This window comes from Podarcis tiliguerta, assembly GCF_965153285.1.
Source record: "Podarcis tiliguerta genome assembly, chromosome: 3".
NCBI classification, from domain to species: domain Eukaryota; kingdom Metazoa; phylum Chordata; class Lepidosauria; order Squamata; family Lacertidae; genus Podarcis; species Podarcis tiliguerta.
The window spans coordinates 60,804,852-60,822,045 of record NC_139536.1 but is presented as its reverse complement, the minus strand read 5'-3'; the positions used below and the strand labels follow the sequence as shown (position 1 = coordinate 60,822,045).

At 42.5% G+C, this 17,194-nt stretch overlaps 1 protein-coding gene across 1 annotated transcript; it reads right to left on the bottom strand.

Moving 5' to 3' along the window:
- Nucleotides 1-5,486: 5,486 nt before the first annotated feature.
- On the bottom strand, nucleotides 5,487-16,296 carry ALDH8A1 (aldehyde dehydrogenase 8 family member A1). The gene is made up of 7 exons (XM_083435048.1): nucleotides 15,606-16,296; nucleotides 13,115-13,262; nucleotides 12,695-12,850; nucleotides 10,849-10,998; nucleotides 10,167-10,423; nucleotides 7,605-7,766; nucleotides 5,487-5,991 (listed from the first exon to the last, which is right to left on the bottom strand). The coding sequence occupies exons 1-7, from the start codon at nucleotides 15,741-15,743 to the stop codon at nucleotides 5,527-5,529; spliced, it is 1,476 nt and encodes a 491-aa protein (XP_083291174.1). The 5' UTR covers nucleotides 15,744-16,296; the 3' UTR covers nucleotides 5,487-5,526.
- Between the last annotated feature and the right edge of the window lie 898 nt (nucleotides 16,297-17,194).

Here is a 17,194-nt window from a genome sequence, read left to right as displayed (position 1 = left end):
ATGAGCACGACAATTTGCTGCTTCCAGTGATGCAAACCCATTAAGGTTTAAAATCCGATTAACAATTCAGTTTTGATAGACATGTACAACCCCCCCCCCCATCAGTTCCCAACATTAACACACGGAAATAGGGCCATCAGGACATTGCTTCTGTGCTCAAAGCAGGGAAACCTCATCATTAAAGATGTGTGTGCCATTCACCATTAATGATACAGCAATTTCCCACTGAAACTTGAAACGTTTTTGTGTGCAAGTGTAAACAGCAGAGCTAAGATGTCTCCCAGTGGTCGGTGGTGACTTATCATTATAATGCTTGAGAATTTATGGGATCCGCTTCAGCCAAGAAAGGCAGGCTCTTCCCATGCTGCTCGTGGGAGAGAAAAAGAGCATCGGAAATTATTAGCCGGAGAACAGTAACTATGGGTTGCAAAACAGTTCCCTCTCTTCTGAAGCAATCCAATTTTACTCTGTGAGAACCATGAGAAGCAGCCGCCGCATTAGAATGGCTCTGCTGCCCTAGCCCACTTTTGCCTCCTCTATTAGTGAGCCTCCAGAATGCATTTGTTTATTTGCATTCCTAAACTGCTTAACATTTAAAGGGGAGGATGCAAAAATGCAACATAGAAACCACACAAGACGTCATAAAAACAGATAAGAGGATCCACTCTTTTCAGTCAGGGAAAGCCTGGTCAAAAAGATACGCTTTTACAAGGCAATTGAAGCCACTGATGGTTGCCGCTTCATGTGTGGAAAAGAGGACAACAGAGGGAAATGCCTGGTTTTGCTTGACTTTAATTATGTAACCTGAATCTGCGGCTGTGGGATTGAATCCCACCCAAAGACAGTGACAGCCTGGATGTGCTGAGAGACAGAGAGAAAAGCTCAAACTTTTTCTGATGGTTTTCAGAAATCTTGAAGGAACTGCGCCCCGTTCAAAAGGTTTTTGCTCTTTGTGCGTGAAATGATGCCCCAGTGTGTGTCTTTTTCAATTTTTTGATTGACTGTTTATAGAGTTCTTTAGCATCTGAGTGTTGCTTAGAGAGTTTTTATGAGACAACTAATAAATATAAATAAATAAAATGGGCAGGGGATCGAATTAGAACAGAAATTCAAAATTTTGCAGACAAACTCATGGTTGGGAATTTTGTCAGGACAGCTCTAGCCCAGGATGAAAGCTGCAGTCAGTTAATTTGGCTGGGAGAGAAAAATAAACATTAGAGCAAAACAAAGGCTGCGTGCTATGTTAATATAATCACCATTAGGGAGCTTGCCAAATAAGTGCATCATATTTTCAACTAAGTGTTAGGCAATGAACTTTGCTATTCAGAACAAGAATTTTATAGCAGCAGGAGGCAGGAAAGCCAGACACAGGAATGTTGTTATCCTGGAGGGTTTGGCTTCTAAGAAACTGGTGTTAAGCCAAAGAAGATTCAACATTATCCTCGCTGTTGCATAATATTTAATTTCAATTGACACCCAATTTTCAGTTTTATCCACACCCTAAATTAATTTCTAACTTACGACTAGGTAATGACTTTTGTCTTCGCTCTCGGTCACGAGAGTTCAGTGAAACCTGGATAGAAACTGAAGCACAGCACTTCTTGTCTTGATGCAGAAATGAACCCACAAACGAGGGGTGCAAGGTTATTTGGGGGAGGGGAAGCCTGCAACTCTGCATGCACATTCGGCAGCAGCTTGTGTTTGCATTCCCTCCTCCCAGTGCTCCCCCCCCCATGAAAAATAGGTGGCAAAACTCAACATGAAGTTGCTACAGTAAGTCAACTGGGAGACTTGGGGCAACCCTGAACAGATGCCGTTTTGACAACACCTGCAGAGGTGCTGAAAACTACAGTAAACTGTCTCTCTAGCTGGTTTCGGGGTTGCCTCTGGTTCTAGTGCAGGAAAATAAATGTGCTCCTGCCTCCGTCTTTCTCTTCGATTCAGGAGGATGGCTAGGAGAGCTCAGAATGGCCCTCACGCAATCGCATGCACATGTAATGGTAGAGGCCAGGCTGGAAAGCTTAAAGCCAGCCAATGCTACATAGGAGATGGACTGAAGAAAAGGAAATACAAACTGGCCCCACCCCATAGCTTGACCAAACGCTGCTAGAAGTGGCTAAGAGCTAGGCGGAGTCATAAATCTTTTTTTAAAAGTATAGACTCACACACGCTGGCTAACTTCCATTTTGACTTGAAATGAATGTTTGGGGCTTCTCAGAAATATGTAAAGGCAAGAAGTGTGTGGGCAGAGCACTGGCCCGCAATGGCGCCCACCTGATAAGTGCTGGAATTGCACTCCAACATGCTCCAGCTGGGGGGAAAAGCAATGCCTCTTCCTGTTGGACTGGGCCATATAGCTGGGATGCATAAACCCAGGGCTTTTTTTCAGGGGAGGGTGTGCAGGGGTACGCATACCCCTAAGCATTTTGTGAATCTAAGGGGAGAAGAAACTAAAAAAATCAAAATTCTTCTCTAGCATGGTGAATCATCAGTTCTGTTGCTACCCCTGATGGCGGCCTCTTTTCCTGTCACGGTGTTTCTTGAGCCTCAGACGGAAGCGAGCGTTTAATGTGTGAAGCAGTGTGGAGTGTGGATGTGTTGTGTTTTGCAGAGGAATCTGAAAGATGTTAGTATACATAACCTTATGCCAATGTGGAAGTTACTGTGAGCTGTCAGCTGTGTAATATGAGGTAATGCATGTTCTTTGTACTTTTGTCCATTTACTGTATTTATTTTCCCCAATTTGAACTATAAAATGGTGGTTTTCTTGAGTCCAAATGAGAGTCCCCCTAAACATTTTTTAAAAGACAAAGAGCACTGCATAAGCCACAGAACTGTGAATTCAGCAGAAGGCTGTGCAATAACAACTGGCGTATTCGGAGTTCTAGAAAGTCTGCCTGGCTGGAAAGGCAGCACTTGTCATATGGATCCAGTCAGCTGTAAGGCTGGTTGCAGCTGAGATAAGCATCCCCCCACCACCACCACCCAAAAAATGTAGAGGAGGCAGCCTTCACCTCAAAACTCCGAGAGGCAGGGTGGAGTGACTTCTGAGTGAAATCCCCAACAAGCCCAAGGGGAGGGGTGTGGAGTTTGCCTCCTAGGTGGGTCATAAGGAAAGGGTTTAAATGAGTGTGATGTGATTGGCCAGTGGAAACTGATAGGAGGAGTTAGGGTTAGAGGGGGTGTTGTGTGAAAGTCAGTTGAGAGTTGGGTTGAAGAAGGAGGAGGGAGGAATAGCCTGTGGGTTGGTCGAGTTGTGTTGTGAGAGGAATTGTTAGGTGGAGTCAGATAGATAAATAGTTAGTTGGGATAATCAGTTTGAAGTTGTTAGGAACTAAGATTAAGAAACTGCCAAGAAAAATTAACTGAAACCATAAGCTTGTTCATGCCTATCAATAAACTTGATTATTTGTTAATGTTACCAACTAACTGGACTCCGTGTGTACCCGTGAGAAACGGGTTGGTGGCAGCGAAGAACGCAATTACAGTGGTGGCACAGGGTCAATAGACCGTCAAACATCCAAGGGCCCTGTGTGATCGCCACAAGGGGTGAAGAGGAATATCTGCAGTTGCACACCACTACAAAACATATCTCCAATCTTTGCACTGGACATTCACACATGGATTGTTGATTTTAATACAGCATCTCCCTACCTGCTGCCCTCCAAATGTTTTGGACTACAATTCCAGTGAGCTCCAGTCAGTATTGCCGATGGTCAGAGATAATGTGAAATGGAATTTGCAACATCTGGAGCGCAGCTGTACTAACATACGATGCAATGAATTCAGACCATATATTTGGGGTACAAGCAATAGGACTGGTTGCTACAACTGATACTAGCTGAGCATTTTGTATTTATCACAGTTCTCTGTGTAGCTTTGCTGAAAGTCTTGAACATCAATTGGCTGGAATTTGGAAAATCAAATGTTCTCAAACATGCCACAAATACAGACCCATGATGATGACCACCTCTATCTTCCCAAAAAAGCATGCTTCAATTGTTGATAATCTAAGTCTTTAAATGAGGATGATGTCCTAGAGAGAAAGTGGTTGTTTGTTTTGGGGATTTTTTAGCTTGTTTGTAGGTATTAGAAAATGCTAGCATCATTCTGAGAAAATTCTGCAACATCCCAGCCTGGCCAGAGCCAATTAAAATCATTGCAAGATGACGTACACGTCTCGACTGGGGGCAGGAGAAAGTCAACCAGCAGGAGTGGAATAATCAGATCCGAGTTGATTTCCATCTGTAAGATTTAACAGATGGGCTGACTCTTCAGACTTACATAAAAACGATTAACAAAATCCTCATGATGACTACATGATGTCTTTCACCAGACAGGACAGCTGGCAGCAAAGAAGGTTTTTGAAAAATTCCATTGCCCCAGGAATGGAAAACTACAAGATCTTTACAGTTATCAGACTGCATCACATAGGTCCAGTATAATGAATTCCTTTCACTCTCCATAATTTAACACTAAGATTTCACCATGGGCAGTGAAATAGAGTCAAACTATGGTAGTTTTCTACCCTTCAAAGCTCAAAAACATGGACGGTTTTCTTCCAACTGAATCCTTTTTCCATTTTTAAAAAATGAATATTTTTTTCTTTATGGGTTTGTTCCATTTTGAGTGATTTTATTAATGGTAAAAAAAAGCATCACAGAAGAAATGTATTTCTGAAGTACATCAAAATATATTAAACCTAAGCAATTCACAAGGGGGGAACAAACAACACACTCTGCTGCCCTCATATGGATGTAAATGGAAGCTATATCTGAAACAATCATTGTTTTCCCTATTCCTAAAGCTCACAGAAGAAATTTCCATTTGAAAAGGTTATAAGGTTATAATTTCTCGAATTTCCATTTGAATTTGTCATTTTGGTCCTGTTCAGTAAGCTAGAAGTTGCTAACCTGGCACCCGTGGGTGCAGCAACAGCACACTGGAGGTGTCCTTCAGCTGCCCATGTGAACCTTCTGGTCTTCCTATTCTCCAACCAAATGACTCAGGGAGCAGACCAGGTTACGGCAGGTTTAATATGAGCGGAGACTTTTGCAAAGCTGGGACAAAGGCACTCTGGCTTCATCCACACCAGACATTTAAAGCACATTGTTTAACACAAGGTATAGGCTAACTGAAGTTTACCCCTCACAGAGCTCCAATACTGTACGCAGCACCCTTAACAAGTTGCTTTGTTCCCAGGATTCTTGGGGGAAGTAACATGCTTTAAATGTATGATGAGTATGCAGCTGCAAGCACAGGTATTTTGCAGACCCCATCACCCCAAAATGAGCACTCAGTCCTAAAAAGTGCCCACATTCCAGCTACAAGCTTTTAACTTGTACCCCTGCTTTTCTCCATGGGAAGCAGGCAGGCAGACAACTAGCCAGTGAACTTACACCATCAATGCAATTACAGTATAAATTATGGCTTTCAGGGCACATTGTAAGCAAACCTGTCTCATTATCTATTTCAAAGACAGCAAAAACCACAGTGTTTGTTTATTCTGATGCGGAATATTTTTCATCAGTGCATCTCAGTGTGTTTTATAGTAATCGTTTTCACCTCAGTGAAAAACTCATAGGAATCCTTTGCTCCTTCTCTGCCTACCCCTGAGGCTTTCATGCCACCAAAGGGCAAATTCAAGTCCCTGATAAGCCAACAGTTGGTCCACACCAATCCACACTGGAGTTTCTTAGCAACACGATGAACCCGCCCCACATCCCTTGACCAGACAGTGGCTGCCAGTCCGTATTTGACCCCATTCGCTCTCCTGATGACTTCCTCTTCCGTGTCAAACACTGTGAAGCAGGTTACAGGGCCAAAGATCTCATCCTGCATGCAACTTGAGTCATCGGCAATTTCAGTAATGACCGTCGGAAGCATGAAATACCCATTCCGGTTTCTTGTTGGAAGAGTCAAAGTATTGATCCCCTCTCCACAGAGAATTTTACCCCCTTCAGACTCTGCTTTTTTGATGTAGTTCTTTACCTATTAGGAGTAACAGCAACAAATCATTTTTTGAAAGGGTTGCAATTTCCAATTATCCACAGATTGGCTACAGAAATGTTTTATTTATTTATAGGTATAAAAGTATTTCTGAAGCATAAAATATCAGGGCAGTGCACACAAAAGAAATGCTTTTAGAAAACCTTAAAAGCATAATGTAGTAGTTGTGAAAGAGGTTTCAACAGCTCTGAAGGCCTTTTGGTGTTAAAAAAAAAAAGTCTTCAGGAGGCTCCTGAAAGTCAAAAGTGAAGATGCCTGCCAAATCTCTGCTGGAAGATGGTTCCACAGCATGGGACCACTGACACTAAATGCCCCTGACATCTGGTTGAGGCCAGTCAGGGAGACAACTAACAGTGCACCTCCAGACTCCAGTGATTGGCCGGGGTATAAGGGCTCAAGCAGTGGTTAAGACAGCCTGGACTCAAGGTGTCCAGGGAAACACAAGGCCCTTGAACCTGGCTCAGCAGGATATGGGAAACCAGAGCAGGTGCTTTAGCCGATGTGTTGCACGCTGCTGGTCAGCTGCCCCCACCAGCACCCTAGTCACTGTGTTCTGCACTAGGTAGAGCTTCTGGACCAGGCCCAAGGGAAGCCCCACATAGGGTGCATTGCAGTAATCCAGTCTAATCCAAATACAGTGGTACCTCGGGTTACATATGCTTCAGGTTACAGACTCCACTAACCCAGAAATAGTACCTCATGTTAAGAACTTTGATTCAAGTTGAGAACAGAAATTTTGCGGCGGCAGTGGGAGGCCCCATTAGCTAAAGTGGTGCTTCAGGTTAAGAACCATTTCAGATTAAGAACGGACCTCCGGAACGAATTATCCCAAGGTACCACTGTATGGGACTTTTTCCAAGTGATTTGTACTTCACAGGCATTGCTAAATGTCAACAGCAAGCACATGGGGCGGGGGGGGGGGGCAGTACAGCTTTGGGAGAAGCTTCCTAGCTCCACCTCCTTCCATCACCTACCAAAGTTGTGGAAGGTGATAGTCCAAAACCTGAAGCTCTTGCCTCAGAATCCCAGTTATGCAAGGGGCCCCCACAGACACAAAAGGCTCCCTTCTTCAGAGTGTCACCTTCCATGTGTTAGAAGGGCATGGAGCTAGTGCACTCATTTGCACTGCATCTGTTTGTGGATGTTGTTTGGTAACACCTGAAGAGAGCTGTAGCGTTAGGGATTTCAGGTACTTAACTAATAATCTTGATAGTAATCAATGCTGGGGAAACCCTTGGAGCATTAAAAGTTGATATTGGCTCTTGGAAATCGGAAATATTATTTTCAATCCTGCTGTCAACATATTTGGAAAACAAGCTTGCAAGAGGAAGCAACATTTTTAATTCCTTGTCACCTGGAGTGAATTTACATGCAATTCTAACAACTGCAGTGCGTAAATTTTGAAAGGTATACTGGGCCTCAAAATCAGCTAAAAGTTCTGCCCTGTTCCCTATCCCAAAATGACTGTGAATTTACAGTGATGTGAGAAAAAATCACTCTCTTCATGTCCTGAGGTCCTTTCTTTTCAAGCCAGAAAGAAAAACAGCACTTTATTTGATCACAAATAATCAACCTTGGTTTTTCTTTTTCTTTACCTTTGCTAAATGTTCTTTACTTATCAGTGCTCCCTGGTCAATTGTGGGATCTGAGGGGTTTCCAACTTTCCACCTTTTGACAGCTTCCACAAACCTTCTCAAGAATTCATTGTAAATGTTTCTCTGAACAAAGATTCTGCTGGTGCAGAGACATATTTCACCCTAGTAATAGGATGGAGAGGCAGGAGGGAAGAAAAAATATCGGTCAGGGATGAAAAATGTGATTTGTCTTAATCCAGATTCATTTATACTTGTCTTCTGCTTTCAATATATATTGATTCTAGATCCTAGCTGTTTACCAAAGTAGGTGTGGTTACTAACTGCCCCATTCCCCAGCACATGCTACCTGAGGCCCTGGAATTACTCCATCAAGTGCAAATATCAGCATGTGGTTATATTGTTTGCCCCTAGTACCACATAGACATTAGCTATCTTAACAGATGTGAGCTCCTAACTCCATGTTTGCCCAGATAAGAGGGTGGAAGGTCACTTACAGGGACAATAATTAGGTATGAGAAGGGATATTTAACTCCTCTTGTAGCTACTGATTATCTCCTGTCAATCTACACACACACACACACACACACACACACACTTTCCCCCCTACAATCAAATTCACTTCTAATTTCAGACCCAGATTGGGGGCAGGGGCAGTAATCTTTTGGAGGAATTTGCAGGGATGAATTGATGGGTGCTCTCTCCCACTCAGATTCTCTGCTGGAAAATCCCTCCCTGGGATGTCCTGGTCCTCGCCCTCTCTATTTCCCATTGCAAATATTATTCATCCCATCACCACCACACGTGCCTGTTCACAACAGCAGTGATGTCCAGCTCACGTGTGAAAAGGCCGTCAGACATTTGACTGACACCACTGAGTGAAGGAATATCAAGTAACAGATGTTTCATGTTTGAATCAGCTGAGGACAGCCTTTTCAAATAGATCTTTGGTGATCACTCGTGGCCAGGTAAGATAGTCTTCCATGAACACAGTCTTAACAATTCTGGATCCACACGTCCTTCCACAGTGGGAATGCAGCCTATATGGCCGCAGTGCTGGATGGGGTGAATGAGATGACAAAGGCTGCAGCTTCCAAAGCAGTAACTGAATGTTTAAAAGTGTTAACCATTTCTGCGTGGAAATTTGGAGCAAATTACCCACACAAGCCTGTCATCTGATTGATGTCACACTGTGCTTCCTGCATAATTACTGAACAGCGACGCCACTGAAGTTTGCAATTAGTCAACTTGGAAAACAGATTTGATCAATTTGTGATGCTCAATTAACAAATGCCATCCCTCTGGATCTTAATGACTAACAAGCTTCTGCACCTGGACAGCCAACATTCAGCAGACGAGGGAGCTAAAGCAAACAGGGCATGTGAGGAGATCACTGCAAATTCCTTACCATTTATTGAAGATTTTGTTAAAACTCTGATGGGCTGTGTGAAATCAACACATAATTTGTGCTGCATGTAAGGAGAGGGGGAAAACACTTATCTATCATATTCCACAACCCAGCTTTTTAAATGTGTGTGTGTGTGCGCGCGCGCAGATCTATGGCATAAAAACAGTTAATCAAAACCTCTAGCAACAATTGCAATAATATTTACCTAGGCAAGTTTCTAAATGTGGAATTTAAGAAGTGGGTTCCACTTGCACTGCAACGGCATATAGGCTCTACAGAACTGTATGTGCAGCCAGGGGACCCTCGTTGCACCTCCTCCAAGCATCCCATTCAACAGCAAATTGACTACGCAATCAAATAATCAAATCAACCAAGCAATTCTTCCTTGGTGACCATATATTCTCTACTGAGGCATCTCAAGCCTTTTGATTGTAGCTGAATGAATTTTTCATTGCCTCCCACTGCTAATTCTACCAAGTACTCTCTTACATGTATATGTGATTCCAAGTGGCACTACAGCACTACACATGAGGGGTGTTTTTTTGGGGGGGGTGTAGGTGGCAATTAATGCATATTTCATTGCCATCTATCATACCCAAGCACTCTTCTACTGTAGGGGGATTTCTCCAAGTGACCTTCTGCCACAAGACTATCAGGGTGTGGGCGTCTTCTTGCTGTTCTCAATATGTTCCTCAGATTCTCAAGTATCTCAGATGCATTTGCTTGGTATGGCAACTAGACAACAGTTCCCAATGTGCAAGTGGAATTATACGCATGGCACCAGATAATACCAACACTCACGGGGTGTCAGAAACACCATCTGTGCACTTGCATCAACACATCTACGGACTAGGAGGGAATTCTCAAACAGAACTCAAATTTTCTCTGAACATGCTCTGAGGAAGCTGAAAAAGCACCAGCCAATAATAAATCAAGAGGATTAGCATTTGCTTATTCATTCCTATCACTTGATATTTATGTCTTGGTACCCACTCAGTTTGTCCCTTGTGGGGTAGCCTTGTAGAAATCAGTTCCCGCATTCAAAATTACCCCCTCAGGATAAAATTCTGTTAGGGAGGGCATGCACATTTTTGGAGTTTCAAAAGCCAAGCAATGAACTTAGTATCAAGAGACAGGGAGTTGCCCACTTTCCATACCTGATTCGCAAAGCTGGATCTTACAGTAGTAGGAACACATTCGTCTAAGTTGGCATCCTCAAAGATGATAGCTGGATTTTTTCCTCCAAGCTCCAGAGAGAGCTTCTTACAATACGGAGCACTCCTCTCAATAATGCGCTGGCCAGTGAGAGTGCTTCCCGTGAAGGAAATCAATGACACCTTGGGATGGGAAACTAGAGCATCTCCAGCTTTCGGACCACTCCCAAATATGATGTTCACCACACCTGGAGGAATACCTTGCAGGTACAAATAAAGAAAACATCAACACTTGGTAGCATGCTGCTTTAAAGACTACCCTGCATCCTATAGCAATATACAGGTATACACATTGGGATGCAAATGTGTCAACTGTTTTGTTACTATACAGTGGTACCTCAGGTTAAGAACTTAATTCATTCTGGAGGTCCGTTTTTAACCTGAAACAGTTCTTAACCCGAGGTACCACTTTAGCTAATGGGGCCTCCCACTGTTGCTGTGCCGCCGCCACACAATTTCTGTTCTCATCCTGAAGCAAAGTTCTTAACCAGAGGTACTATTTCTGGGTTAGCGGAGTCTGTAACCTGAAGCGTCTGTAACCCGGGGAACCACTGTATTGACACTATGCAGATTGATTTACAGAAAATATGACACCCCTATACTAATACATCATTTGGGGAATTACCTGCTTTATTGAGAAGCTTGCACATCATCCAAGCAGTAGCAGATGTCATCTCACTGGGTTTGGCAATGACAGTGTTCCCACACGCAATAGCCGGCGCAATTTTCCAGGTCAGCAAGTAAAGTGGCAAATTCCAAGGACTAATTAAGCCAGCTTTATTTTTATTGTCATTTTTTAAGGAGAGAAATTAAATAAATTGGTTTAAAATGGGAGTCTTGACATTTTGACCAAAGTTGAGATTCCCCTATACCCAGCATGGCAACACTGCATGAGCTTCAACTGTTTTTCCTTCTACTCTACCCTCAAGGACTCATTCTGGCTGCTAGCCTACAGAGGAAATATTCATCTGTGTAGGGCGAGGATCATATTTCAGCCAGAGGATCATATTTTTCAGCCAGAGGATCATATTTCCTTCTGTGCAACTATCCAGAGGACACATGCCTGTGGTGGGTGGGGCCAGAAGGAAAAGTGTGTTTAGAATCATAGAATTGTAGAGCTGGAAGGGACCACAAGAGTCATCTAGTCCAATCCCCTGCAATGCAGGAATATTTTGCCCAAGGTGGGGCTGAAACCCATGATCCCGAGATTAAGAGTCCCAAGCTCTACTGACTGCGCCATCCTACCTCGGCAAAGCAGTGTGACTCTTGCCTTCGTGCAGTAGGCTACACCCCTCTCTGTCCTCCACCCAAGATAAGCAAGAAGCATTACGAATTCCAAGACCAGACCATTTTAGCAACAAGAGAGAGGCAGCATATGCTGCCAGTTAAAATTTGACCCGTATGCTCACACTAAACAAACTTTATAGGGCAGTCCAGATTTGAAGATTGAGAGGCAGACTTTTTTGTGTGGAAGGAAAAAAAATTTTTTGAAAGGTTTTTATTATTAAAATAATTCAGCATTAATACACACATTTTGTGTGGAAGGAATTGAATGAATGTGGGATATATACGGTGTATATATTAGACTGGCTGAGAGGCTCAGATGAAGAATTTTTGTTATTTCCTGTTTTACAACTTAAATATCAATTACTGACTAGTGCAGAGGGGCAATAGCTGCGATTGAAACATTTGCTGGTGCCTATTTATGGCATACTTGCTTTGTGTGCTTCGGCACCTCCTAAACTGTTGGAGGGAATCACTGGTTCCTTACAGAAAGCTAAACCTTTCATTGTTGCTTGTAAATGCATAATTGCACAGAATGTTTCCTTAGATTTGAAATTGAGATTGATCCAGCAAAAGTTAATATTTTGAGTATACTGGAGTCCACAAGGCTTGCATAGGAAGTAGCTGTCCAATACACCAGGATGTTGAGGTATAATGCTGAAAACACCTTGTTGAGGCGTAGTAGTAGTAGTAGTAGTAGTAGTAGTAGCAGCGGCAGCAATAATATTTTAAAATTCTGAAGTAAAATTGTGACACCTAGTGGCATATCTGTGGAATTCCATAAACAGAAAGCACATTACGTTTTATCAGAATGTGGGATTAAAAGCTTGTATTTAAAATGTGAAATTTATCTGCTCTTCCCATTTACAAAAGCTTCATACTCCATTGAAGGTTATGGGATGTTGTGTTTTGTTGTAAAATCTATGGTGTGCAAAACTGTAAAAACAAAGAAACAAAGGATGGAAATTGTAGACATATTCTGGGGCATGATTTATTTTGTTAAATTATCTGAAAGACTTTATTCAGAGCATTGAGCTATGGCCCTTCCTCATGTTGTCCTCGTTAACCTTTCAGGTGGTAAATTCTGGAATGGGCTCAGGCCGCAATAGATCCTAACAAAAGTGTCAGGGTCACAGCTGAGCACTGCTGGGTCGTGTGCAAACAGCACACTCCATAATAGGCCTTACCAATTCCCACAGGTGTCCTCTCAGTATAATGCATACAGCCCACATGGTCCATCTGTGTACATTCTGCTGTCTGGTGAAGGATGGACGACGAAAAGAAACGGAAATTGTATACAGATCGGGGGATGTCCACCATTCTAGCAAATGTAATGGTTTTCCCTGAAACAGAGAACCAGTTGACAAATACCACAACTCTTTGGTTATTTAAGCAAGGAATTAATTGCCCAGCTTTCATAGCTAGTGCCCCCACCCCACTGCAACCACTACAACTTGCATGCAGTTTACAGAAATGTGAAGGGAAACATGCACTTGTACTTGATGAGGCATGGAAGTATTACGTATTGATTATGCAAAATGAAGAGCAAGTTTTCCTTCACCCTATTACCACTTGGAAGAACAGCCCAAACAGGCGTCTGTCTTTACCTTGATCCTTTGATTCTGCTTGAGCAAATGACTCCAGATCTTCTTCAATAAGGTCTGCCAACTTGCTCATTATTTTTGACCTTTCCTGGGGGCTTTTGGCCGACCAGCCTGGGAAAGCATTTTGGGCAGCAATGACAGCCGCCTCCACCTTAAAAAGACAATGAATGGATGCAGTTTGGGTGGTGTTCAGCAAAACCAAAACGCACAGTGTATGTTAACATAAATTATAGGGAAAGGGGGGGAACGGCCATCGCTTCGTGGCAAAGCTCCTGTTTTGCATGTAGAAGGTCCCACGTTCACTCCTTGGCATCTCCAGGTAGGGCTGGGAAGGACTCCAATCTGGAACCCAGACAGTCAGTATACACAATATTGAGCTAGGAAGATCAATAATTTGACTCTGTATAAGGCAGCTTCCTATGTATTTATTGTATCACCCTTTCCATGACTCAGTTCAAGCCAGGGCACCATTCCAAGTAGAAAACCATAGCAGAAATACACGGGGGAAATTAATAAGTATTAAAAATAGGCTCTAGAGCAGGGGTGTGGAATGAGTGGCCCTTCAGATGTTGTTGAGTTTCGACTTCTATCAGTCCCAACGATGGAAGTTGGAGTCCAACAACATCAGGAGGACCACAGATATTGCACCCCGACTCTGGAGCATATATAAATTGCTTCTTAGCTACCTAGATCAACCACAGCCACCAGCCATGTATGAGAGTAGTGTTCAGAATCAGCAGTTATCACAACTGTTGAGGGAAGCTTTTAGTGTGTGTGATGCTGTATTGTGCTCTATGTTTGATGAGAGCCACACAGAGTGGCTTGGGCAACCCAGTCAGATGGGCACCACTACTACTATTAGACTTATCTTCTGGGCAGCTGTGAGACAGGCACCTCTTCTTTAGAAGCAGAAGTTAAGCTACTGCCAAGACTACCGCTTGACTTGCCCAATGTTAGATCTACAAATGTTGTTGGGTCTATAACTTGCACCATCCTCAGACACTGGTCATGCTGGCTAGGAATGATGGGACTTGTAAACTGGGGACCCAAAGTTGGAGAAGGCTGTGTTAGCCCTGTCTAGGAACAATACTCTTCCGTCTGTATGTCATCTTCCAATTTATTACATTAGGTGGCACTGTTGAGCTTTCGTTTTAAGGGTAATAGCAAGAAACCAGCCGTTAAGATTAGCAACTCCTGTGCTAAGCAGCAGCCAGGAACAACAGAGACCCATCTGGTCTCAATGGATATGAGGAGCACTGATGACCCAGTGGAAGAAGAATACAAGCACTGAAAAAGCAGCAGGCCGGTCTGAACAGTCATCTAAAAGTCAAGTTTACACATTTGCCAAAAGCTGTTGTCAAACTCTCACCAACCCTATCATGATGTTTGGGTGAGGAAATGTTATCTTCCAGATGTTGTTGAACACCAATTACCATGAAGTCTCAGTCCAGTCTGGCCAATGGTTACAGTTCATAGGAGTTGGAGTCTATCATCATCTGGGGAACCATAGGATCCCCACCCTTAGTTTAGGACCAGTCATCACACAGACAGAAGCCAGCAGATTGTGCATTTTCCCAGTCTCATCACTGACTGTCGCTGGCAGGGAAATGCAGAAAGTGGGGCCCCCGATCCGCATGAGGAATGCTCTTAGATGTTACAGCAAGGATTACGAGAGTGTTCCACAGCAGTTACCAAGCCTTGAAATAAAAATGGAGCCCACTGCAAGTTTTTTTCCCCTAAGGAGTACACAAACACCTTCATCTCTATCTCCATCTATGTAAGTGCACATACAAATGGAGGACACAGCCTTGGGGAAGGCTGGACCACAGGTCAATGCAAGTGGCTACTTGAAGTTCTTCTCTAAACATACTTGATCAAATATAAAATCACCCCTTCTGTTTACATACAGAAGCAAACTAGGAAAGCACAAAGCTTCAGGCAGCAAGTTTAAACTTTAGCAAACCCAGCTAGTTACACTTCAACCATTACTTATCAGTGCTTAGCAAATATTTGATAGACTGGCAATGCTGAAGGTTGAGGTGAAACTGCAAAAACATATATGTCGGTTTGTTTTTTGCAACTTCAGTCATTACAAATAGATATTTTGATTTAACTCAGTTCTTTTCAAAGCCTTAAGGAATAATGCATTAGGTGTAAGAGGCCATGAACACAGACATGTAACAAGCAATTAATTGCCTTCTCAAAAACTTCAAGGGAAAGTACATTAAACTTGGGTAGGAACATCGAGGGCTTCAACTAGTGGAAAGGAGTTTTGATTCAAAGATTTTAAAGCTTCAAACCAATACCATTAACCAATGCCACACAGACGTTCTATGCAAATATTTAGCAGCATAATACAAAACATAAGGCAATTTCACTATTAGTTTTATACTGGAGAAAACTTAAACAATATCAGCTGCAAACCATTTTTGTTAATTGTCCAGGCAATTACCCTGATATCATGACAAGGAGTTGAATCTATGCAGGAACTCACCTCCTCTCTGCCACTGTCTGGCACCTTGCAATAAACTTCTCCTGTAGACGGGTCATAGGAATCTAAATATGAGGAGCAAGGAATAAATTGGCCTCCTATATAGTTCTCCAAAACCAAGTGAGTCTTTGAGCCGGCCATTGTGACTCCGTTGGCATGATCTGAGTACTTTCAGTGAGCTTTCAGTTCATAGTGCACATCTATTGATTTATGCTTGTAAGCCAGAGCTCCTCCCTCCCTCCCTTTAACTTTGTTAACTGGCTCTCTGAATGGGAAATTTCCATCTCTCTTCAGAGAATGCTAGATACCATGGATATATGCTGATGAAAATGCCCAATTCACTTGTTTGTTTTCCAGATTATGATGCCCACACAGGATGATTTTACCATGTACATGTGGTGGTGAGTGTGCGAAACTGGTATTGGTACAACTTTGCATAAAATAGCCAACATGTAAAAAAAATTCCAAATGCCTCTCTACACAAAATACATGATTGATTCGTGTAAAGACTTCAAATGTGAACATTACTTGATACGAGAGGAGGAAGCAGGCGTGGAATGTATAGGCTGATATGATATTACAAATTACTGTAGCAGGCCTTCGGCTGGGTATATATTAAGCATGCACAACTTTCCCTTTAAATTTATTAATTCATCTTCATCTTCATGGGCTTAAGGCTAGTTCCAAAAATATTTAGATTACTGTAAGTGGTTTTTCACTTACCTCTAGAAGCAAGATATATTAGCTGTTGCTCAGTTAAAATTGTGCAGATGTATTGCATTTTAAGCTATCTGCACAATAAGAATCCAAAATAGACTAAAAAACAACAATTGTAATGCAATCCAGCATGCTAAGACCTCCAAATAAGAAAGCCTAGGAATTATGTGCATTGAATGCACATAGAAATTATACAATCGATCTTTCAGTGGCCCTGAAACCATCTCCCCCTTGACTTGCATGATAAGCTATCAGTTTCTTCTTTAGGAAACTGAAAGTTTTCCTCTAAAAGTTCAGCAAAATGTCAAAGGATGAAGTGATTCCATTGTCTCCATACCACTCCCTCTTCAAGAACTCATCTGGACCGAAGATGGAATAGTTTATGTAGCACACTTACATAGCTCATCAGAACTGGACATTGATATAGCTTCATGAAACTTCAAGTATGATACATTACACCAGAGCTTTCCAAACTTTTCATGTTGGTGACACACTTTCTAGACATGAATAATTTTGTGACACAGTAATTCAGCTTTACTAGCAAACCGGAGGTTAAACTAACCCCTTTCCAGCCCTGTAAGGAGCACAGGAAGCGTTCAAGCGACACACCTACACACTAATGTATCATGACACACAGTTTGGAAGGCTCCGTACCAGTGCTTTAGCCTTTTAAAAAATCCTATGATTATTTTTATTTAACTAGACATGGGGAGCAAAAAAAGGGAACCAGGAGGAAATGCATGTAAAAATGTACACACTGAGCAGCTCTTCAGATGTTCCTCCAACATGAAGAGTGAGATTGATTTAATGTGATGGTGATCCTCTGGGCTGCATCCCACCAAGTTATCCCATTTGCACAAGGACTTCCAGCTTCA